The sequence below is a fragment of the Ochotona curzoniae genome, unplaced genomic scaffold, assembly GCF_017591425.1.
Source record: "Ochotona curzoniae isolate NIBS_2020 unplaced genomic scaffold, NIBS_Ocur_1.0 scaffold_2476, whole genome shotgun sequence".
NCBI classification, from domain to species: Eukaryota; Metazoa; Chordata; class Mammalia; order Lagomorpha; family Ochotonidae; genus Ochotona; species Ochotona curzoniae.
Window position 1 is genome coordinate 139,961 of NW_024467095.1, and position 24,737 is coordinate 164,697.

The 24,737-nt window shown below is 49.6% G+C and overlaps 2 protein-coding genes across 6 annotated transcripts in view; one reads left to right on the forward strand and one right to left on the reverse strand.

Moving 5' to 3' along the window:
* Positions 1-12,581, forward strand: part of COPG2 (COPI coat complex subunit gamma 2) — a 57,311-nt gene extending 44,730 nt beyond the window's left edge. The window contains exons 21-24 of the mRNA XM_041002004.1: positions 10,699-10,796; positions 11,447-11,585; positions 11,823-11,921; positions 12,300-12,581. Of these exons, the coding sequence (XP_040857938.1) occupies positions 10,699-10,796; positions 11,447-11,585; positions 11,823-11,921; positions 12,300-12,430 (467 nt within the window). The 3' untranslated portion in view covers positions 12,431-12,581. The remainder of the gene's footprint in view (positions 1-10,698; positions 10,797-11,446; positions 11,586-11,822; positions 11,922-12,299) is intronic.
* A 178-nt stretch (positions 12,582-12,759) lies between these two features.
* Positions 12,760-24,217, reverse strand: MEST. Of its 5 annotated transcripts, XR_005886048.1 has the most exons (14): positions 24,045-24,217; positions 21,236-21,390; positions 19,622-19,701; positions 19,152-19,229; positions 18,864-19,000; positions 18,565-18,623; positions 17,061-17,101; positions 16,549-16,619; positions 16,217-16,318; positions 15,658-15,734; positions 14,805-14,868; positions 14,577-14,711; positions 14,443-14,502; positions 13,960-14,049 (listed from the first exon to the last, which is right to left on the reverse strand). XR_005886048.1 is itself a non-coding variant. In XM_041002006.1 (12 exons), exons 1-12 carry the CDS (start codon positions 24,068-24,070, stop codon positions 13,773-13,775), a joined length of 984 nt encoding a protein of 327 aa, XP_040857940.1. In that variant the 5' UTR covers positions 24,071-24,214; the 3' UTR covers positions 12,760-13,772. The 5 variants fall into 5 exon arrangements, 3 of the variants coding, with proteins under 3 accessions (XP_040857940.1, XP_040857941.1, XP_040857939.1); XR_005886047.1 differs by lacking the exon at positions 14,443-14,502 and having other exon boundaries at positions 13,972-14,049; XM_041002006.1 differs by lacking the exons at positions 13,960-14,049; positions 14,443-14,502; positions 14,577-14,711 and adding an exon at positions 12,760-13,866 and having other exon boundaries at positions 24,045-24,214.
* Between the last annotated feature and the right edge of the window lie 520 nt (positions 24,218-24,737).

The window sequence follows — 24,737 nt, forward strand, 5'->3', positions numbered from 1 at the left end:
CCCATGCAGAAACATGCGAAGGCTGGTGTCACTTTTATTACTGTTGTATCATATATTCTGTCACCTTGACCCATCTCAACAACTACCAAGAATTCATTTTAAAACAGTCTTCCAAAGAAGACATGCACACTATTATCATGTGAGTCTCATTTTTCTGTTCTTCATTAGGGAAACTGTTACATAAAAGTATGTAATTCTCCCATGGGACTTAGCAACCCCATCTCTCCAAATTGCAGCTTAAACATGTCATGCTTTTTTACTTAATTTTACTTTTTCCCTTGGGGGTGAAAGCCAGACATGCCTAGCACCCACACACTGGTCACTGCTTCTGGAAGGAATTCAGCACCTGACCATGTGTGGACATTCTTCTGGCCTGCTCTTAGTCTTCCAGAATCGTCCAGGCTCATCTGACACGCACTTGGTCCCTTGCTAGCAAGGTTCACGTTCTGAGGATTGGCGTTCCAGGGCTCCTTGGACTGCTCTGTACAAGTGTACCTTTATAATCAAGTCTTCTGACCGCCCCTTCATAAAGCGGTTACATCATGAACTGTCAGCCAGCCAGCAAACTCATCCCCAGTTTCTTTTGCATACATTTTTCTGGCTTTCTCCGTCTCCCGCTTTAGATCAGGCGTACGTGGGTAATTGTGCCCATTTTGCGCTTACGGGCCCCTCTCCTGACACGCTAATGCCTCACGTTTCTGCGGTCGTAGCTCCTTTATCCCGTGTCTCAGTTCCCTTCACACAAGTCATCCTCTTCTTCACACACTTTCTCACGCCATTTCCAGATTCATAATCAACTTCTTAATCATTGCCATGCCACCGTAGGAAAAATTCATGCCCTGACCCTACCAATGCCTTACGACGCCTAGTCATCAATGCTTGTCTTCCTTCTGATTTCTCTTGCCCACTGGACCACGCCTCTGCCATGCTCTCAGTATCCACCCACTCAACTGCTGTTCCGTCTCTGTGATTCCTCCTGCCGACTCCTCCCCTGCCTGGCAGGCTAACACCACATCACCACTCTGCCACCCCTCCACGTGAAGCTGTGAATGCTCCCGTGACCAGCAGTCCTTGTCAGTGGACAGTGCCTTCCCGACTCACCATCCCTGCCCCGTTGCTTCCACCACAGTCAGTGGTCCTGCACCACTCGGACCACACTGCACTCACACGCTCCAGGCAGAGCAGCTTGGCCCAGGCGGTGGGTCTCTTCTCACTCCCCACATTCTTGATTGCCTCTTCTCATATCCTTTCTTTCCCACTCTCCAAAACTGCACTCGGGCAGCACAGGGCTCAGGTTCGACCACCTGCTCCGCATGTGTCTTCTGCCCTCTCGTTGCCTGACACTTGCCCTGCCCCACACAGACATCTCAGTATCAGTCTGACCCGCGTGTTTTGCCAGAGTGCATTTCTTCCCGGGCATGGCCCCGGGTCCCCTGCTTCATCTCCAGCCCCTTCCTCAGACCCATGCCTCCTCGGACACTGTCCCTAGCCCCAGCCCAGCACATAACCAACCCTGCTCACTGCCACACAACACAGCCCAGCTTCCCATGTGGCCACGCCCACCTCTCAGCCTCACTCCACAACCTCAGCCCCTCCCTGTCCTGCTCCCCCTTCATCCTCCCACATGCCTCTCAGCTACAGCCATTTGCTTGCTGTCACCTCGTCCTGCATCTGACAGCCTGGACTCTGATGCCTCCTTGTGCCCTGGCTCACAGCACCCCTGTTCTGTCCCCATGTCTGCCCCTCAGTCCACTCTGCACTCCACCAGTGACCTCATGCAGGGTACACGGGCCCCAGGCGGCCAGTCCCACTCAGCCTCCGGGAAGCACAGTGCTCCCCACTCTGAGGTGTAGCTAGGCCTCCTGGGGCCCCTGCCCACAGCCCCCTTGGGTGAAAGCCACCCCACCCCAGTGAGACTCCCTGCTGTGCGCACCTCCCCCCTCCCCTTTCCCTCTGCTCCTTCCCATCTCTGTCTTTCTAGGGGCAGCCACGGGCTCTCCTCACCCCAGGCTCTCAGCATGTCCCCTCTGCTCTAGGCCCAGTGCTCTGCCTGCAGCCCCCCTCTCTGCATGCCACACCTCATCTCTCACACCCTCTGCACACCCGTCTGCATGAAACTGCAGAGTTCTTTTTGGTTGGTGTGGTGTCTAGGAGCTGATGTTTTATTCCTGTCTTTCTGTCATTCTTCTTTCTCTTACACTACTGTTTTGGAGGATAGTTAATGCCCTTTTTATATCTCACATAATGCAGTGTGTATTTATCAGGGTTTTTCCAACTCTGAGAGTCAGAATTCTCTTAGAAGCCGTTGGTCTTTCCCCTGTATGTTTGCCCGTGGCGCTTTCTCCTTGTTCTTCCCTTCATCCTTTCTGTGTCTGTTCCACAGCTCAGACTCTTTAATGTCTTGAAATCTGTACTGAAAGCCTGTATCTTCTATGAATTCCCAGCATCTACATGTTTGCACACTGTGCAGCCTCATGTCTGTTCATTCTCCCTGCCCGTGCAGGGTGTTCTGTCCCTGGGCTGGACCCGCTGCAGTCGCTGCACGCTCCTTTTCCTGATCATGTGTTCTTTGCGCTGTGCCAGTGTCATTGCTTCTCTGCATAATACTGACCCAGGCATTCAACCCCTTTCTGCTTTCATCAGTTTTTGTCTTCATCTCGTTCTTGTTTCATTCTCAGGGACCCTAACTTGGCACATCATTTTACGCCCCTCTTTCTCCTCTTTGAGACTCTGCACACCTGCTTCAACCCATCTCATCCACAGTTCCTCGCCCTTGATCCTGGGCTGCGGGTCTTAGTCCCTCAGGATGTGGACATTGGCGTTCCACCCCCTGGTCTCTTTCCCCTCTTTCTCTCTTCCCTGTTGCTGGATCTAGGATTCTAATCTACAACTTAGCCTGTCTTTTCTTCTCTGTTTCTAATATTCCATGCTCGTGTAGAAAGCTGCCTTCTGACTCACTTCCTTTCCATCTTCATTCCTTTTTTCTAAAGTACACTTGGTCCATCTTAGCTCGTTGTTTATGCATTGCTTTACTGAGACTGGTCCTGCATTCACTCCGCTTCACTCTGAAGTGTTGTTAAATCCAAAAGTACCCCTCCTGGTTCCAGTGTATATTCTTGCTTGTTCCATCTGATAAAATGATCGCATCAACTCTTGTGTCTCAGTATGTCATCGTCACATCAGTCTCATCTATAAGTAAATTTAACTTCTTGTTGCTTTCTGTCCTGTGTGGGAGAGCACGTTCCATTAGTGCCCGTGCACTGTGTCAGCCTGTTCCTGCTGGGTGCCTCTTTCTGGTTTGCATTACCTGCTAAGTCTCTCTCACTCCTCCCTGCGTCTGATGCTGAGTTGCTGATTTCTCTGTGGTTTACTTGGCAGGATCCCGGCCACTTGCCTCGATTTTTTTTGTCTGTCACTCAACCCATCTCCACCTTTTATCCACTGACTGCACTTTCTCGGCAAACTCGCTTGCCTGGTCACTGTCCCCCTGAGGTGTCACTTCTCTGCTCCCTTTCTGCTAAGAATTGCCTCACTTACACAGTCCCATTTCTGACTCAACTACTTTAGGAAAACAAGCATGTTGCTTGAACAGCACACTGGTCGTGAGCACACTGCATCCTGTCTCATCTGAAGAACCCCTCCTCCAGCTCCCTTTAAAAGCTTAACCTTATCTCAACCGTCACTAAAGTATTAGGATGAAAATTTTAAAATGTTCCTAGTAATGTAAGTCATTCAAAAGAACTGGTGAGTTACGGTGCATAGATTTCACCCATGAAAGCAGGTATGTTTGTGGCTGGTACAAAATGATCCTCCAGCAAATACTACACACTTTCCAAATCAAATATAAAAGGAAACGTTCATTACCAGTTGGCAAGTTGCCTGAGCTGTCACAGCCGTACGTGTTTGAACCCTGGAGTAGAAGAAGTGGCCTCTTGGTGAAAGACTAGGGCTGCAACATCACTGGAATGATGTGATTTACATATAAAAACTTCGCATTAACAGGGAGTTAGATTATGTGCATGAAGAGCTGATAATATCTCATCTTCACATTGGCGCTCTCGGTCGTATTTGCCATTTTGCACCCTTGCTGATGCAATCCAGCCTAATGCATGCGTCTGTGCGCCTTCCTCCCCTCTGCCTCTCATTCCCCGCTCCTTACCTCAGACGAGGCTCCGCTGCTTCATCTCAAATTCACCTCACCTCACACTGGACAGGCAAGTCTTGCATAACTCTCTTTGGTTATTTTTCTATCAAATCTTAAAAAAGTATTTCACATGCCTTTTACCCACCTAGCCCTTTAATATTTCTACGAAAGCCAAATTCTTTTCTTGCGATACGTTTAGCAAGCATCCTCATGCAGTAGCATTGACTTGTACACACAGAGCAGCCAGTCCACCCCTTCTGACCTGGAACCTGCTGTGTGAGAGGTCACCAGCAATGGTTGCCCTCAGTGCTCTCAGTCCATTCCTTCAAGCCTTTCCTAGCAAACAGTCCTGTTAATCACAACTTCCCACTAAGACTTCAATGCTAGCCCATGCGACCCCATGCGACTCCTGCTGGTTTCAGGCTCAGTTTTCCCATAATACACCCAGTTCTTACAGGATATGACACTTGTGTCTTTAATTCATACCTTATTTCTCCTCTCTTACTACAACCTTTCAGAAGTGTTCTCCGCTCCATCCAGTGTCCCCTTTCTTGCTCTCTTTCATTTTCTTTTTCTTCTGTCACCCCTTTAGCCTACACATGGAGCAGCAGCTCTTGTTGCATCAGTACGACTCCTCAGGAGTAGCCTTCTGTCTGTGTAACAACTTGAATATTGCTCTTGAACTCCTTTCCTTTCTCCTTGTGCTGCGGATTATTCCAGTGGATGGGATTCCGACGGATGCCTGACCCTGAGCCCACCGTCCAGCCTTCTCCCATGTTCCTCACTGCCTGCATTCAGTGTACTTCCTAGGATTCCTGCTAGTCACCTGTCATATTACTATCTGCTTAACCTTTCATTCTGTTGACACCAGAAGCTTCAAATCTCCATGTGGGAGGTGACACATCACACTCCAGGTCTCCCTCCACCCTGCTCTTATCTCCTGTCTCCCTGGAGTTGCTGTTTGGTTTAACATGCAGCTCTGCACTGACCGTCCAGTTCCAATGGCTGTCAGAGCTCCCCACCCTGATCCTCCGAGGCGCCCTTCCTTCCTTGACATTTGATAGAGCTGCAGGCTCTGTTCCCTGGTCTTAACTCCTACATTTTTTCTCTTCACTTATATTTCAGCTTCGATTTTTATCTACTTTTCCCCCCTCTCTTTTTAATCCATATTTCAGTGGTTTCTTCCACTTGACATCCAGTTCTAATGTATCAAATATTAATATCAGCAAATTCTTCCTAATGTTTTGCTTATTTGCACTATAATGTATATAATATTGTCAGCTTCTGTCTCAAATCATAGTGTCAGACATATCCTAGTTTCTCTTGAGATGTATTGCTCTGACATCCTCCTGCCTCTGACTACATAATGACCCATCCATGCAAACTGATCAGAGCAATTTGCGATCAATGGCTCTTTACCAATTCTGCCACTCTTCCCTCTCCAGCCTGTGCTATCAAGCTCTAAAACTTTACAAGCTCCAAATCCACATGCACACTACATTAGTCCTTCATGTCTTAACTTCATTGTGTTCACTTCAGATTTTAAGAAACGCCCTGCGGCTGACTTCCTCGTCACCCTCTTCAGAATAGCTGACCCCTCCCTTCCGAGAGATGAGCTCATGAATCTCGTTTATGCTCAAAGCTTTAATGAACATTTGTATCTCTGTGATATGTAATAGTATCTTCAAAGACTTAAATACATCTATGTGTATTTAATTCACCCATCAGTATTTGGAGAACTAGTCTACTTTTAATTTTTTAACTAGCATGAAGAGCTGGTCTACTCTCAACTGCCACTGCTCTCCACGTCCTGGAAACTTTGAGACACCATTCATTACCATTGGGCCTTCATCAGCTGGACCTGTTAGGAGATGACACTCGTTTCTCTGTTCTAGATTTTTCGTCTATGGAGCTCACCTGCTCTGTCTCACCCAGTAGTTCTTTATTCAGCTTATTCTTGCTTCCTGTCCCATCCTAACGCAGATTTGACCACCAGTCTGTACCTGCCATTCTTCAGATCACTCTTTTTCTTCAATTGGAAACCTTCATTTTATTTTCCTTCTTTCCTCCTTATTCCATATTACCTAGAAAATCAAATTGCCTTATCTTTCATTCCTCCCCCTTTCAGCTGCCATGAAGTATCATTCTAATAGATCACATATCCATTCTGGGTACTTCCCTTGTGTTGGACACTTGCTGTTCAACCGACTGTCATTCCTTGTGTCTTTTATTCCTCAGTGCACACCCTGGTATCTTCAAGCTTTCCTAAGATTCTTGCCAATGGCCTGCAAATTATGCCCTTAGCAACTAGCCTCTTTCTCACATCTCACAGTATTGATCTCACTCATTATTTTTCCAAGAAAGCTTCCAGGATTACATAGCCACACACCCCAATTCTTACTCTGCTCCATCTCCCTCTTATTAATAGATGACTGACAAACTCCAAACTCCTATTTCCCGTTGTTCCCATTTGGCCCTCTCTACTGCCCTTCCACCTGTGCTTTCCTGTACCAGGTGACCTGCACGCTGGCCTTGTTCCCCTGTCCTGATGCAGTGCCTGGCCATCCTGTGCTGCCTCCTGTCCCTGTGTTCCTTCTCTCACTCCCAGCAGGTCCTCTTCACACAAGACTCCAGTCTCTTAATCATGCCCTCTGGTGCCACCATCTGTCACTCTCTGCCAGTCTCTGGAGAAACCAGCTGGCTACACTGTCTCTCATCGGCAGCTGTATGGCATTCTCACAGGATTGGAAGTCTCTCTTTCCTTCTGCCGATCACACTACCCCCTCTACATTGACTCTCAGTTGAGTCCAGACCTGCAGGTTCCTGTCGGCCATGGTTCAGATCTGTCCAATTTTGACTTCTTAACTTTGACTCTGTTGGTGACATTTGTGACTATAAATATCACCCAAGCAAAGATTTCACATGGCATGCCCTCCTCGTACCAATGCTTATGTAGCCACTTTCTCTTGTCTTTCTTTCTGTCTTTGGTTATTATCTATCTTAACTCAGGTCTCTCTACTAAATATGCAGAGCAACCATTTTTCAGGGTTCCTAATTCTGGTCCTCCTTATTGCCCTTCCCTATCCACATTTTAGATTCTACACCCAAGCCTAAACCCTTATACACTATCTCACTTGTTGTTAATGTTTATCATTATTATTGATCCTCCACTGAAATAATGCACATAGATACTTACCTCCTCATCCTTCTTACTGGCTCTGCAGCTGCAGTACGTGCTGATGCTCCCCCCCAAGCAAGCCTCCTTATCACCCAGGTCCTCCAGCGGTGCCCTTCCTCAGACTCTCACTCCACAGCCTCTGTTTCCCAGAACCTTTCACTCAATCCCATCTACTCTGACCTCAGACAAGATTCCCCATTCTGCTCTGCGTGTAAACCTCCTACCATACAATATGCTTCATTTTTCCAATGTCTTACTTATTCCAACCTCGTGGCTTTTGGCCCAGGAATGCCATCATACCTTCCTGTACTACTTGTCCTAGAGAAAAGCCTGGCCGTCAGCGCACCTCCTTTGCTTTGTATAGCATGCCCATGGATTCCCATAGTTTTCTGGGTAGCTATACCTGCCTCATTTGGGGAACTCACTGCTTAACTCACTGTCGCTTTCCTTGCTTTTTCCTACAAACTATACTGCATCTCTTCCTTCTCCTTTCAGGCCAGACCTTCGTGACCTGCTGCCGTTGGCCGGCTCCAGGTCTTTCCCTTTCACGTTTTCATCCTTTGCCCTGCTGACACCCCTTTGTCTTTAATCAGTATTTTGACAAAATTATGTGGAATCTTCAAAATCCCATTTCCTGATTGGTCATGATGTCTCCCCTCCAGTGGTTGAGATCTGACAGCTTCCGCCAAATTCCCCACCCTGCCATTTGTCACACCACATGTTCTATATTTCAGCCAAGTTCTTTCTCCTTACTTAGCTTCCAGCATCTACCTTTTATTTAATTTTAAAATTTTCATTAAAAAAAAAACTTCTTAGGGGCCAGCATTATAGTGTAGCATGCTAAGCCTCCACCTGTAATGCCAGCATCTCATATGGGTACTGGTTCAAGTCCCAGCTGCTCCACTTCTGATGCAGCTCCTTCCTAATGTGCTTGGAAAGAACAGAAGGTGGCCCAGGTACCTGGAGCCCTGCACTCACACAGGACACCCCGAAGAAGCTCTAGGCTCCTGGCTTCAGCCTGGCCCGGCCTTGGCCATTGCGGCCATTTCAGGGGTGAACTAGTGGGTGGGAGAAGAAAAGAATGTCCTTCTTTCTCTCTCCCCTTCCTCCTCCTATCTCAGATACATAAAAAATAAATTTTAAACAATCTCTTCAGTAGCTTGACTGTCAGTCCTCACATGGCAAGCCTACTTTCTGAAAAAGGATTCTGATATCAGTCGGAAGGCATTCTTTCCTTCTGCCCATTGGTTGTCTACATTGCCTCATTCATGAAGCTGACATCACTGTATTACGGTAATGCAGGGGGTGCTGTTCTCCTGCCCCAAGAAAAAGGTCCCCTCCACTCCCCCTGCTCAACAGCTTGTGTCAGTCATTTTCTCCATGAATAGCTTTATTGGACTTCACTTGAGCTTTTCTATATAATCACATTGTATTAACCAAAGTAAAAACTTGCTGGAAAGGTTTCAGAAACACGCTCCCTGCTAACACCATTCAGTAGTGACTCTTCACCCGTTGTGCTCACGCACATACTGTGTGCTCAGTTTTAATCTAGTGTCCTCATTGTTGGCCTGCAGCTTCCCTTTGATCGGAACCGGGCTGTGGCTCATACGGTTTCTCATTATCTGTCCTGATTCTTTACCCAACTTGGCCATGAACTTTGTCACAAGGCCTGTTTCACTTTTTTAACACTTCAGCAACCTATTCTAATTTTGTATTCCCCCCCCCCTTTCCCCTAAAGAAAACCCTGCCGTAATTGAAGCATTTGTTCAATTGTTATTGCTCAGAAATAGACTCTATAGTCTGGACGGGTACTCCTTCCTTCTCCGGCCCGCCTGCTCCTGTCTTCTGTTTCAGCATAGTCTACTGAACTCCTCTGCCTTCTGCATTCTGCTCCGTTCTTCACAGTATTCCCACCAGAGTGTGAACTGGGCTTTTCCCTCGGTAGCTCACCTCTATTCTTTCAGTGTCCTGACTGCCTCAGCTCACCGGGCCCTCTTGGAAAGTCATTTCAAGTACAGAGTATTTTACCGTCTAATTCCTGAACACATTCTCATCACCAGCTAAGCAGTAACGTAACTGACTAACCACCCTCTGAACTCCGTCCTCTTTCCTTCTAGCTTCCTCAGCTTGCCAAAGCTCTTTTGCATCTTTTGAGAACCAATTGACCTGTACCCTTTCACAACTTCTCAGATGTTTTCCCAGACCGTTTAACCGTACACAGCACTGCACTCTATAAGAATCTATGAGGTTGAGTTATAATGGCATAAATAGATAGCATGTGTGGGTGTACACACCCCCCTATGCTTTTTAGCTCCTTGCCAGTCAAGCGTTGGAGAAGGAACTTGTGTATCAGTCACCTGTTTATCTGAGTGTCTCACACGCTAACTTACACCTTGACATGTAATGCCTGCATGTGCTGATGCTAACTGCTTTGGGTGGATGGATGGATCGGTGAGTGGGTTGAAACTAAACAGTTTGAAAACTTACTACCCAGTCTGAAATATACAAAGTCAATTCAAAAATTTCATGAAAAATGGAATTAAAAGATATATTTTTGTGAAATTGATTTTTAAATCCAGATTGTTCTTGATACATGTTTCCCGTAGTTTTTTAAAGACCCCTTGTTAGCATATGATTTTTCTAAGAATCTATTTTCCTTTCCATGCCTATTCCCAAAATAACTTTCCAACTCCCAAAATTCTTTTTTGTATTTATAAGTTTATCTAGACCAAGGAAGATTAGACTCTAAATGCCTTTTACTTATCCATACTTTAAAATTCTGAGCTCCAAATAGTCCAGAAAATTCTGTCTTATTCAAGACTTTACTTTCTAAAACATGCAGTCCCGGTCATCTCAAAACATGTGTCTAGCTGGTCTTCCATTGAAGACGCTGACTTGGCCAACACTGGAACTTAATTATCAATCTGTCTTAAATCAGGCTAATCCTGGTGGTCTGTGGACTCACCATCAGTCCCCAATTTCAAGGCAGTGTTACTGCTGACACACTGATGTGCTTGGCCAATGGTAGCTTTGTGGGTTTGCCTTTGTCAGGCCCCAGAGCAGCGATTATTTTTCAACACATAGGCCCCTTGACAAGCAGGGCAAAAGGCAAAGTCCTCCCTGCTTCCTTTATTCCAGTGCAAAACTGGGTATACCCCACGACACCTTTTTGGCACTATTCTAACTCTCAGTTCAGAGCAGACTTTAAAATCATACTAGTTGGGGCTGCTTTTCTGGCCCATTAGCAGAATATTTTTGAAAAGTACTTTTCTGGAAAAGAGGCCATGCGTGTGTTTAAACTGACAATGTGGAGCCCAGCGTTGAGTCAGCGTTGTCTCCTGAGTACTGACAGGCCTGCCTGCTCCTTCTGCCGCAGTTGCAGGCACCTTCAGCTGTACCATGAAGTTTACGGTCCGGGACTGCGACCCTAACACGGGCCTTCCTGATGAGGATGGGTACGATGATGAGTATGTGGTGAGTGTTCCCTGCACTCCCTTGAACGAGGGCACTTTCCTAGGCACATCTGACATGAAGTTTCTAGTCTCGGATTACTGAGGGGGACCTGCCTAGCTCTTCTGTAATGGATACCAGGGAGAACTGAGATTTCCCACTTTGCAATTAATTAAAACAAGCTCACTTTTCTCTTTATACTGGGATAATGAAGAAATGAAAAGACCGTACATGAATTATACGACTTTTCATACAATTTTAATAACATGAAATAAGCTTTGTTTAAAGTGGCCTTTTGATTTTTGTCCCCAAAACCTTGTTTGCTTATCACATAATTAGGACTGCAAAACCTCCACCGAATGGAGGAGGATACTTCGGTTAAAATGTCACCCGGTGAGGTGCTGGCCAGCCTCAGCTCAGCTGTCACGCGGCCCTGACTGCTCTGCGCTCCAGGCCCAACGCTGTCTGGCTTCTGCCACATGTTCTATTTTCATGCTTTTCTTTACTAAAGTCTGCAGCATTAGATTTTCCAGACTAAAGAAATAATTACCATCAGGGCATAGTTTTGCTTCGGTCCCACAAGGATTCTAACACATGGTAATACGTGGTTAGCCCCTTCTGCCTTTCCTTGTTCCGCAAGGACGCTGATTTGACTCTGGCTTCTCGCCTGCCAGCTAGAAGATCTTGAAGTGACTGTGTCTGACCATATCCAGAAGGTTCTACAGCCTAACTTCGCTGCTGCCTGGGAAGAAGTGGGAGATACGTTTGAGAAAGAGGAGACCTTTGTCCTCAGTTCCACCAAGACCCTTGAAGGTGAGGGCAGTTCTGCCCCCATGTATGTGCCCACTAGCGTGTAAAACCTCAGAGACCACCTGCCATTCCAGAAGAACTTCCTTGAAGTAGTTGCTAAATCATCAGAAGGTCAGGGCCTGCTCTTCCTCATCTGATTGAGTCCCCAGAGCATCAACAGCCCCATCCATCTGAGCTCATGGACTGATGCTAGGGGCTCCGCCCTTGTCTAATGCTATCTCCTAAATCTTCCCAACGCAGAAGCTGTCCACAATATCATCACATTCCTGGGCATGCAGCCATGTGAGCGGTCGGATAAAGTACCAGAGAACAGAAATTCCCATTCGCTCTATCTGGCAGGTAAGAGTTCCACTGGACTTCCCTGTTACTGTCTGCAGGATGTCAGTGGAACAGGTCGCAGCTAGGCAGACACCCCATGAACAAGTGGCAGTTTAAAGCTTAGAGTAACTTGCTTGCATGCTCTTACTCTTGGTTGTCCATCTGGCCTGGAGCACTTAAGTCCGTCCTGCACGGGCCAGCTCGCCCCTCCCGCTTTTGCGTGCTACACTCACTATACTGAGTTCCTTTACTGAGTCTGGTCTCATGGGAATATAAAAATTACATTTTATCTTTAGATGTAGAATGTGATTCCCACAGGTCACTGTTAAAGCTGATACAGGCGGGGCACAGTGAGCCAGAGCTTGTCTTGCCTGAACGTGGACTTCCTTTGTCCTTCAGGGGTATTCAGAGGTGGCTGGGCTCTGCTGGTGCGGTCCAGGCTGGCCTTAGCACATGGAGTGACCATGCAGGTGACGGTCCGAAGCCAAGAAAGAACACCTGTAGATGTTATCCTGGCTTCTGTTGGCTGAGTCCTCACTGGGAAACACGGAGTTCATGGACACTGCACCGTAAGTGCACTCTAGGCTAGTGGCATGAATTCCCCAGAATCAAATTTTTAAAGATTAATAACTTTGGAGAAGCAAAATAAACACTGAGCCCTGAGCCAGCAGATCAAGCAGACACCTGTCCTTGTGCGTGGTTTGCTTTCTTCCCTTTCTTTGTCCTCGCCTGATCAGCTTTAGTATGACACTACAGCTTTGGATGATCTTGAAAAGCAGAGCCTGCCCTGTGCTTGAGCTGTGTGACTCGTTCTTGTAATGTGTCTGAACGCTCCTGACAACGCTGGGGGAAGCCAGAGTCCACTTCTTGCAACAATTCGTTTTATTAATAGAAAATAAACACTTATTCCAGTTTCAAAGTTGTTATACTTAAAGTTGCTAATAAAAAATGAATTTAAAATAATCACTTAATAATTCTGCTTTGACTAAGACAGTGAAACTGTGACTTTTAAGTATTCAGCACCATTTGCTCACAGGTCTTTCAGAATTTTTCTTAAAGTTTCTAGAACTGTCCCTGCTTGTAAAGTACAGAAATTGCTGAGCTGTGTGAGAAAACCACTCTGGGCCAGCCAGTGGGAAATTGAGCAACCATGAAAGGATTCCCCGTGCGTTCCACACGGCTGCTGGCTGCACGCGGTCCCCTCCCCTCCGCCGCGGCAGGAGGGACGGACGTGCTTCCGAGCACCGAGGTACGAGGCGGCAGGCTGTTACCTGCTGTCCGAATTGGTCTTCCCAGCTAACAACAGCACGCCTCTGGCACAGGCACTCGGTCCTTAGCGGCCTGTGATGTTGGGGAACTCTGCAGCCAGCTCGGCTAGTCAGACACTGGACATGTGGCTATGTTCGTTACGCCGGGAGAGAAAGGCCTGCTGGTTAGTATCTTAAAATAAGTGGAGCATGTATAGGTAAATCAGTCTTAAGACAGAACTAGAATACTGTGTTAGGAAGTCAATACCTATTCTAACAAAATGTCTATAAGTAGCTTGAGAAACTAAATCTAATATTATGACAAGGGACTCTTACTTGAAACTGTTGCTTCAAGAATTCGTTAAGAAAAAAAAAAGCATGTGCCCTGAAAGGCACAGGTAGGCCCCCTCCTCATTCTCCATGTAGGAGTCAAACTAAGACTGGGCTAGGAAATAGCACTTCTGAATATTTCAGAAGAGGCCAATAGTGTTTAAAGTGTTTTATGCAAAGAGTGCCTTTTTTGCATCAGTTAGTTGCGCTGCTCAGAATTTCCTGACAACACATGACAGTGGCACATGCTGATCGGACATGAGAGGACCAGTGGCAAGAGCACTGCTGTATCAAGTTAGAGCCTCTGCTGGCTTTTCTCCCGTACTTGTTCACCAACGTAAGTGAGAGGATAGTGTGTGGCCAGGACCTGTGCTGGGCATCTTTTCTTCCTAAGTGGAACACACAACAGGTAAGGGAAGATGGGAGGTGTTGCAGGGGAGCTACTCTCTCCAGCTCAGAAGGAGTTGATGAAGCCCATGTACGCATTCAAGAAGCCCATGGGATCCTCTAGCTGTGGGTAGTGGCTAATGTGGTCATCCAGAATCGACACTGTGGACCTCGGCAGCGTTTTCCTAGTGGAAGAGAACAGCATGGAGGTGAGCTTCAGGCTGGAGGGAGAGGAAGGGATGCAAGGCAGTGGAAAGCCCCAGGAAAGATGCGCTTGCAGAGAAACCACACTTAAAAGAAGCAAGAGCAAGTTGAAGATACGCTCTTGCAACAGGTGCCAAAGCAGGATGCCTTCCGCTCCCTAGAGAAGCACGTCCCTCAGCGACTCACTGCACAAGCAAAGGTGACAAAGGCCCTTCCTTAATTCCAGGAGAGGTTAGAGAGGGTGTTTTTGATTAAAATTGTAAGTAAGCAGTTTACAGCTGGGTTGTGTCCACTCGGCCATGTGAAGGTATGGAAGATTCTTTGGTGACATAGGCAAGATTTCACATTGCAACACCTTCTGCGTAAGTACCTACACAGAATAACAGCCAGTGAGAAGGCACCTTTCCACAGTGAGTTCCCATCTCCAGCTCTCCCTACAAAGCGCTTAGGTCAGACTAAGACTTTAAGATACATCCACTTTCTTTGATTCACATGATAGCTTTCTTACCTGTACACCAAGGATTATGTAGTAGCCATGCCAGTGAAAACAGACTGTATAAATCAAGATAATTTGTAACTGAATTTCTTCACCTTTATGTCTATGTGAGAATAGACTCCTCGATTCACCTTGTTATTATGTTTCCTGGATGAAAAGCCAATGCTGTCAGACCAGTGGCTCGAGCCAGCAGCTCTCAACAGGTCAGAATGAATAACGAGACGGAAGCCTCAGACTCACCTGTACAGCTCCAGGAACTCTGGGTAGGGATGGATGGGGTCCAGTGGCCCGTAGATGAAGTGAACTAGGAGAGAGAGCAGTGAGTTAGTGAAACACCACAATCTGTTCTACTCCCACCCTAAAATAGTTAGGGGCTTCTTCTGTAAATAAAAGCATATTTTAGGATAGGAAAGCCAACTTCTTTCCTTAAGTAGCATATAAAGGAGCGCTGGGAACAAGCCTGGTAGTTCCTTTCACACTTGGTCCCTCCTCCAGCTCTTATGCCCTGACCTAAAAGAAATGAGCCCCCACTTTCAACATTTTCCTTCCCGGAAATCCAGGATCCTGTCGTTCTTGAAGTCTCGTCAGCCGTAACTAGCCCTTCTCACTGAAAATCAGCACGGAAAATCCTGAGCTGTGTCTGAGAGCCTAGACTGATCATTCTGTCAGATCTGTAAGATAAAGAACCAGAGGACCACAAGCCACCTGGGCCTGTTCACCAGTAACGGCAGCAGCATCTGTCACGGCGGTCACTGCCGAGCCGCGTCAGAGACCAGGCACCCCCACCGCCCCCAGGAAGGCTACAGGCTCTGCACACGCTCTGTCCACAGCCCTCACCGGTGCACCCGATGTGAGGGGCAGAGGGGCGGCACAATACAGGTGTCCTGGTAAAATTTCAATTTCAGACAAAATTATTTGGGACAGAAGGTGTAGGGATGTCCCAAACATTGCACAGTACAGACATACTCAAAAAAGGTTTTTGTCATTTACTGGTAATCGTGCTTGCTAAATCTGGCAGCCCTAGTGGGAGGTAACACGGGCTGAACCCCACGGTCCTGCAGTTGTCCCATTTAGAGAACAGAAGAGTACTCACTGGGAATGGAGACGGAAGCAAGCGCTCCTACCCAGCGCCTTCTGAACTTCTTCCTCTGGTTGATGTACTGTAAGAGACTGTGGGGCATGAGAGTCAGAGGGGGCACACAGGCACCCAGACTGGCACGGACGCAGGGACATGTGTGTACGTGTGCCACCGGGCATTCCCAGCAGCGGCTCACTTCCTTACCCATTCTGTCATCCCCTGGAGTTAACCACCACATAGTAATGACCCTGTGGGAGGAGCAGCCCCGCACTGGGGAGCGCCTGCAGGAGGAGCAGCCCCGCACTGGGGAGCACCTGGCTCTCGCTAAACGAGGGTCAACGCTGAAGCATTTAGTGTTACCAGAAATCCAAAGGAGTTGCCACTAACAAGCCTGAATTAGCATTAGAATTTGCAACTGCTTATCCAAATTCCTTGCGCCAAGTGGCTTAGCCTCTGGGCCCACTCTGTTGCCTTTGTCTTCTTGGGAAGGCCAGCCCTGAGTGACCTTGTGATAGGAGCACAGCTGGCTCTCCTGCATTCTGCCCCTCTGAAAGCCAGGGCAAGGGCCTCTCACCTGTCGATCACCAGGTTCCCGTCGTTGTTACGGACCCCTGCCCACATGTCCCACAGCTCACTCTCAGAGGGTCTCGTGTAGGGCCCAAAGACCGGGGTGAGGCTGAAAGAGTCCAGAATACGGGAAGGGACTGTGAGAAGATTCCCAATGGTAAATGCGACCGGGCGCTCTAAGGCCGTGCGCTTTGGCCCTTCTGTGGTTTAAGAGTTCCTGCCTGTGGTCTACACCTTGGCTTTAAAACAGCGCACCACAGGACCTGGCCCAGGATTAAAATGGCAGAAACTTTCCACCCCAGAGTTCCTAAGCACAGTCGAGGTGCGCCGATGGCTTACCCTCGAGAGAACACGAAGAAGTTCATGAGTCGCGTGAGGATGGGCGACAAGACTCCTCCATCTTTGAGTAGCTGCAGGAGAAGGGGGGTCGTGAAATGCAGTGCTCCACAGCGACCAGCGACTCAGCACAGCTGAGAACAAGGGCTCCCCAAATGCTTGCTACTTTTGATTATTTTTGTTTTTCCTACCCACAGTCTTCGCTTAAGGAAGAGAAGTCCTATTTTTAATTCCCTTTAAGTTTCTACATTTTGCAAAATTCCATTTTCAGTCCTAATACAATCCTAATTTATCCAGATATAAAATAGCAATTTTTTTTCAGAGCTGTATTTCCACGAATATTTGTTCATCTTCTCAGAAGTAGCTGCAGGTTTTGTATGGGAGCCCGTCTCTTGATTTGCCCAACTAGGGGAAAGCGAACTGCATTAATGTAGTTTAATGAGAAGTTTAGTTGTAACCTATAACAGGCCAGCAGTATTTTTCTTCACACAAATCTTAACGGTGAAATAGCTAACCTTTTGTAGCAGGAGAGGACGGTGCGTCTCAGGAAATATACCTGTAGGAGAAAAGGAGCATCTCAGCCCTTAGCCAGACCTGCAGTGAGCGCCAGACTGTCAACACACTAGAAGTAAAAGCCTTGTAGTCAGGTGCCGCACAGCGGGCTGCCTGGAGTGACACCCCCAGGCGTGGGGCCGTCCTAGTTTGTGTAAGGATACGCAGTCACATCCCTGTCATAAAGGGACACGAGACTGCCGTTGACTAATTCTCCAAGGAATTCTGGTTTTAGCTGCTTCAGTTATAGCACACTGGGATTATTTTCCCAATTTCCTTTTTGAGACTGATTTTATTTGGAAGAGTCACAGAGAAGGCAGTCTTCATGAACAGCCTCAGCAGTGGGAGCTGGGCCGGGCTAAGCCTGGAGCTCAGCACTTCATCCAGGTCTCCCCCAAGGGGCAGCTCCGAAGCAATTGGGCCATCTTCCCCTGCTCTCCCAGGCCATTAGCAGGGAGCAAGGAGCTAGAACTAAATTGGTACCCATGTGGAATGCCAGCTTGCCACCTGTGCTGTAGTCCATGTGCCACAACACTGGCCCCTATTTTCATTTGAAAATAAGAGGACCAGGGCAGAAGGAACTTCCAGGGTCTTATAATGCTGATCCCGTGCCCTGACCCTGTAGCATTGCTTCCATTTTTCAGAATACCGGAGGCTTTTCCTTTTCTGGCTCTGTCTTCCGAGTCCATGGGAGAAAAGCCCTATGCATGACTGATAAAGGGACAGACCAATATTTTTCTTAATCTGCTCATAAGGAATTCATGGTTTTCATGGGTATATAAACTGGGCTCAATAGGATACAAAGCAAAGGAAGTACTTGTAAAGGGTCTGATCTGGGGTTACTATTTCTAACGAATCTGACCACCCGTGAAGAGCTTAGAAACTGAGTCCCGATGCCTTGTTGCATCACAATTGCCTCCTGTGCTTTCTGCTGCATCCCTTGGACGCCTCAAGGTCAGGACTGTGGTCAACCCTGGCCCACACTGGACTCTGCTTTCTCCTCTGCTGAGAGGCACATTTCACTGTAGACAACTGCTCCTGGGCTAGTGAAGTCACCTTCCAGCAGTGTGGGGTGCGGGGCACGGGTATGCTGGTTCAGTTGGCTAGTCCTCCCCTTCAAGCACCAGGATCCCATATGGGCGTGCATTAACATCCTGGTTGCTCCATTATCCCATCCTGGCTTTGGATCGGCTCAACTCTGGCTGTTGCAGCCATCAAGAGTGACCAGCGGGTGGGACAAGTTTGTCTCCTCTCTGGAAATCTGCTTTTCCAACAAAAACAAATTTTTTTTAAAATGTAATAAGGTATTATTCTGAGAAAGGGTCCATCAATCTCAGCAGATCACCAAAGCAGCTGCTGATGCCCCAAAGATAATGGTCCCCTAGTCTGGGGAGTGTAAGCAGATAACCCCTAGGTGTCCCACGGCCCTCAGGGCTGCACCCCGCCAGCCTCCCGCCGGGCAGTTACCTCCGTTGGACAGACAGAGACTCTTTATGGTAAGCCGACCGGATCGATTCTGCTTGTACCTAGAACAGAGGGAAAATGACAGACACCATGTTGGACTGAAGACAAATTCCCAAGAGGGAAAGATCTTCAGAAAGCTCATGAAGTTAAAAAAAAAGGTCCTATGGATTTCAAAGCAATATTGTGTCAAAATAAACTTATGCTCCAGTTCTCACTGCCATGACCTTTTCCAAGTGCCCTCCAGCACCTGGCATCTTCAGGATGATCCCTGAGGGCAGACAAGGGGCTGCAGCCTCACTGACCTATAGAGCAGCTCCTGGGCCACGATGTCGCCGTAGTCATGAGACAGCAGGTTGAGCCGATGGTTCTGCAGCCCCAGGTGCCGCAAAAGCGCCTCCACGATGCTGGCTTGCTCAAATATGGAATAGTGATGCGGTCTCTACGGAGGAAAAGCCGGGCAGGATACAGTCACACACGGGATACAGTCACACACGGGATACAGTCACACACGGGATACAGTCACACACGGGATACAGTCACACACTTCCTCCCCGCCCCCCCCTGAAACCACACACAGAGCTTCAGCTCACCGGTTTGTCACTGAAGCCAAAGCCAAGGAAGTCCAGGGCAATCACACGGTGGAACCTCAGGGTTAGACCCTCCCAGATCTACAGGATAAAGGAAGTGCAGGGCAGTCACCCCATTCAGCCTCAGGGGCAGACCCTCCCAGATCTACAGGACAAGGGACAGTTGCACTGGAGCTTCTGGCACCTGTCTCCCTTCCACTGACGACAGCAGCACGGAAGCCTGGCCCCTACCACGGCTTCTTGGCAATCAGAAGACCCTTGTGAAGGTACGGCAGACCCGGCTGACGGTCCCCTGGGAAGGCTTTGCCCCTAGTGACTCATCTCCCCGCGAGGCCCTGCAGCTGTGCCGCCCTCGCAGTTCTGCAATGTACAATGCTGTGCTCACTGAGCGCTTCAAGTGTGCATAGGCCTTCTGGTGATGACAGTAAAACCTTGATTTGGGATTTTTAGCAGGACCCAGTGCTTAATGTTACCTTATACCAGTCATAGCTGGATGTTGGAAAGCCATGCAGAAGCACCACTATCTCCGGACTTCCCACGACGCCCACCGAGTCTGCAAAGATGGAGAAAGAGCAGTGAGGCTCAGCCCGCACACAGCCAGCCCGCACACAGCCAGCCCGCAAGGCATAAACAGCGCGAGGACCCAAGTGACGAGAAGGCTAAATCAGTGATGCTAAAATGATACGTGTCTTTTGAAAATGAAAGCCTAATTAGCTCTGAAACTGGCACTTTCCCCATTTTATCTGTACATTTAAAATGGTAGACAGCATACTTGAGGTGGAAATACTTGAAGGCAGTTTACTTTCACAAGGTCTTTGTAAAGCATCTCCCCATTTCCCTATATTAACTAGTATGTAAATTACTGTTCACAGCAAAAGGCAAACTTTCACAGTTTGAAAGTCACAACCCATAAACCACAAAATGCCTGGACTCGACAGACTTCTAGAAGCTTGTGTAAGCAGCAGCTCTTGCTGGTCAGCACCTTAGCTTATCCTGACTGTCCCCACTTCTGGTTTTAGAGAGGGAGACCCTGACAGATGCATAACCCAAACAGTAAGATGCTATCAACCACAAAAAAAGGGTTAAGTAACACAGACAGGAACTTTTTAAAATGCATGACAATATGAAATCATTAAACATGGGGCTCTGCTTTGCTTATAGTATTGGATTCAAACTTACATGTTCATATATTGCACATGCAGCAAATTATTGTAGGCCTTTCAAAAACAATTTTATCTACAATTAAGAATTTTGCATGCTTTAGCCCACAAACATTATTCTTAAGCACAATTCCATTTATACATGTAAGCTGGTTTTCAAACTTCAGGAACAAATAAACCACATAGATGAAGCTCACCCTTCAACATTAATTGTTACCACTGAAAGCCAAGCCACAACCGACATAAACCCACCCATACCTACCCGACCGGCCGCAGCAGGTGAGAGGGGGTCAGGAGCAATAATGAAAAACGGTTTATGACAAACATTTTTCGTTATTGCTCTTGACTCCCGCCCAGAAGAATTCTCAGGCAGGCTGCTGTTTCTTCACCTGTCGCCAGGCGCCGCTGTGCCGAGAAAGCCACGCAGTGCGGGCTGAAGGGCAACTCGGTGCCCAGCGCATAGAATCATACTTAATCAGTAGCCATCAGAATAATTATACTTAACAAATTAACTTACCTAACAGGGTAAGATATGAATCACACTTAGTTACATATATAGCACTCATAAACATTAAATCAGGGTTGAGGAGGGAGAAGCAATGGTAGCTGACATGTCACCTGACACTAGGGGTGTTCAGAGAAAACTAGTATCAACATAAAGCAGCCCAAGAATGAAGATCTTCCCGCATCTCCTCCTCTCTGCATATCTGACTTTCCAATAAAAATGAAATAGAAAGCTTTTATTAAACACAGAGTAAACAGGTGGGCCCCTTGTGACCCGCCAGCCAGCGACTGCCAGCCATCCCACATGCTCAGCAGAGACAGCTGTCTGCAGTGGCACGGCCAATAGCCTGCTGGGCACACGGTGCTGGCACCGGGCCGGCCCTCAGACGGGCGTACACGGGTGTCCAGCAGGCTGCGTCTTACCTTGGTAGAAGATGCGCAGTCCTTTGTAGGTAAAGAACTTGCCGGAAGTCTTCCAGGAGTGGAGAGCAGGGGACAGCTGGGGGGGCGGGATGTGCAGGTACGCGGCCAGCAGGGGCACGGCCAGCAGGCCCACCTGGACCCACCACTCCCGCATTCTGTGGGAAAGCAGGCGGGTGACACGGTGCACTCTGTGCCACCCATGCCTGTGTCATGGGGTGACCACAGTGCGATGGCCCCTCTGCCCACTGCGGCTAGCTCCATCTTTGCCTACCATTCTAACTGTAGGACAAGCATATTATTCCAAGATCTGGCTCTCCACTCATGTCCCTCAGCCCCCCCTCCCCCCGTGCTCTTCCTGACACCTGTTGAGGTTTCCATGAAACATAAAGAGGACTACTCGAGTACTGTACACCTTCTCGCTGGCTCTCACCAAGGGCTGGGGGGCTGCCTGCATATCTACTCTAAACGCCACACCACTGACTCACCAGCCCCCACCAGCAAAAATACACATGTCCTGCTGCCTTTTTGCTTTTCAAACTCTCACATTTGCAGAGCTGCCCTCAGCTCCCTGGGCTGTGGGAAGCCATTGCCGCACTACCAAACCGGGGTTGTGACCAGTAAGAACAGGCCACGGAGGGCTGCACGGCACGCTCCGGTGTAAGCAGCTTTGTGGTGACCCCGAATATCTAATCTCTTGAGAAGTCAGGCTGGCAGATTGTATTTCTGCTTTTCTTAGACCCAGTCATTGCCAGGAGTCTTCCCGAGATGGCAGAGCTCAGTCCCAGCAGGAGGGGTGAGCCCTTCCTCCATGCCATCCTGACCAGGGAAGGCTCCTCACTCCAACCACACCGACCCGGGCTAAAGAGGGGTGGGCCACAGGCTCCGTGTCTAGGCTGTGACTTCTAATGGACACCATGTAGAAGGGAAGTAAAACAACCAAAACAGAAATAACTCTTTCCAAAACCAAAACTGTGGAGAAGATAGTCAAAGAAGGAACTTGTTCCCAGAGGTCTTCCGGGAAGGGCTCTGTGGCCGTTAACTACCCTGCCACCCGGTTTACCTGGGGTCTGGCCTTGCCACTACTCACTAATCCAACTCACAAAATGCTTTGTTTCAGCTCTAAAAATAAAAAATCCTGTGGCTTCACTGGCCTTTCAAGCATTCTCATCTCCCCGTCTGAGGTTTAGGCATCCTCAGGGGGCTGTCAGTTTTTCCTTCCCAAAAACCTGTCCCTAAAACAGACACAATCATTTAGTGGCACCTTTCACAGGATTCTACAAAATGCCAGAACATCATTATTTTGCAGTTTTTACCCCATCAGCAGCAGGCTACATTCCAATGCCTCCGTGAAAGGCCAAATGATAGAGAGCATTCGGTCTCAGTGGAGTCTGTGACCTGCGGCCGCCCTCCGCCGGGCTCAGGCCAGGCACCCTGGCTTCACTCCCCCAACCCCGCCTTTCTTCCTTCGCTTTCACTCAGGGTCCAGCGGATCTGCTGCGATGACTCAGCAGGGCCAGGGAGGGATGCGGGGCAGGGGGCACCCTCGCAGGTGACGGAGGTCAGCTCAAGGCGCCCCTACACTCTGCTGCTAGACACCCCGCCCTCCAAACCTCAGGTTTTTTTTTTCTTTAATCCAACAAAGCAAACAGCCAGCCCCTCATTTTGTCTTATCTCAGGAAAAAACGCCCCAGCCAGATCGGAATTTCCAGTTAAGAAGCAACCTGACAATCTGACAATTTCCAGTCACAAACTTTATGGAAATTAATCAGCCTTTCTGAGCCCTGATTCCTTCACCTTCTAGTCCACAGCACACTCTCCCGGGATGCCTACCCTGCCCACCTGCTGGCATCGCGGGAGACCCAGTCCAGGAAGCGAGCCCACCCAACACGATGGCAGCCTTCTGGGAGGTCGCCAAGCCATAGAAACCGCGGGAATGCGGGCGCCAGGCTGCACCCCCGCTCTGCCAGAGCGCGCGCCCCCGAGATGCCAGCTTCGGCAACCCTAAAACGCGGTCTCAAAGCCCCATGGTGCAGTGGCGATTTCCAGGGTGTGAGGAGCCCGAGTCGCACCCGGGCGCTCCTCGGAGTGTCAGGATCCCTGATTTTACCCACGCGATCGGTGTTAGACTCCGCACGCAGGAGATCCCTGGCGTGTTGGGATTCCTAATTGCACACAGGCGATCCGCGGCGTATCAGGATCCCTGATTTTACGCACGCGATCCCGGGGTGTCAGACTCCACACGCGGGCGATCCCCGGCGTGTTGGGATCCCAAATTTCACGCACGTGCTCCCAGCACGTCAGGATCCCTGATTTTACGCACACGACCCCCGGGGTGTCAGGATCCGCACACGGGTGAACCCCGCACGTCAGGATCCCCGATTTTACGCACGCGATCCCCGGGGTGTCAGGATCCGTACACGGGCGATCCCCGGCGTGCCAGGGTCGCTGATCACACAATGGCAGTACCGCGGGCCGAGAATCACGAGCCATGCCGCGGAAACTGTGGCGAATGCCAATCTTGGCTCGCGCTGCGGCAACACCAGGGATTTTAGAATCCTGAACTCGCGCCGAGGGAATTCTGAGGACTAGAAGCTGCATCACCACAATGGTGAAGTAAAAGAAAACAACAACAACCCACCACCCTGGGTCACACGACGGCCCCTTTGGCGTCTGCAAGCCCTCCGTCACAGCGCAGCAAGGACCCGTTCTCAAAGGGCAATTCGGGGTGCCGGGATGCTAAGTGCCGCGGACCCCCGAAGGGCAGCCCAGTCCCGCCGGCCACACCCCCTGCCCGGCCGCGCACACCCACCTGCGGAGGCGATCCCGGCGCACCATGGCCGCGTTATCCCATGCCGCACGCCGCAGCGTGGCGGTGCACGGGGGGCGCCGCGGACGCGGACGCCGGGCAGGGCAGGGCAGCGGGGGCACAGCCGACACCGGCCGGCGGCAAGCGGCACTCGGGCAGGTCGCGGCACGTGCCAGCCAGCCAGGGCCGCAGGGCGAGCGCGGCGCCGAGAGGTGCCGCGGCCGCCGGGCTCCGACTTTTAGAGCTCGCCCGCGCCCCGCCCCGGCCCGCCCCGCGCCGCAGCGCCCCGCCCGCCGTGCCCGCCGCAGAGCCCTCCCCGCGGCCGCGCTGCGGCAAGCTGCCCGCGCCGCTCCTGCAGAGGGCAGCCGGGAGCCGGGCGCCCAGCGAGCAGAGCCCCGCACCCCACAGCGGCCGCTGGGGTGTCCGACCTCGCCCCAGTCCCCGAGCGCCTGACACCCCTACGTCGGCCGAACCCCCAGGGCGAGCGAGGGCACCCCAGGCTCCCGGGAGACAGCGGGTTGGAGAGACGGCTGCCCTTCAGGGAGGACGAGAGGGCACGGAGGCACGGAGGAGCGGGAGAGGGTTTTGGACTCCGCATCTCAGAGTACCGCTGTGTTCAGCTGTCAGCTGCAGGGCTGCGGGTCGGCACGCCAGCAGGGGTGCTGCCACCGCGGCCGCAAAGGCTCCCGCAGGCCG

Coding starts and splice junctions, on each gene's coding strand:
- MEST (XM_041002005.1), bottom strand. CDS start 24,070: ATGGTGCGCCGGGATCGCCTCCGCAG. Junction 19,230..19,621: donor CCAGCTATGACTGGTATAAG/GTAACATTAAGC, acceptor TTTATCCTGTAG/ATCTGGGAGGGTCTAACCCT. Junction 17,102..18,564: donor TCTCTGTCTGTCCAACGGAG/GTAACTGCCCGG, acceptor TTTCTCCTACAG/GTATATTTCCTGAGACGCAC.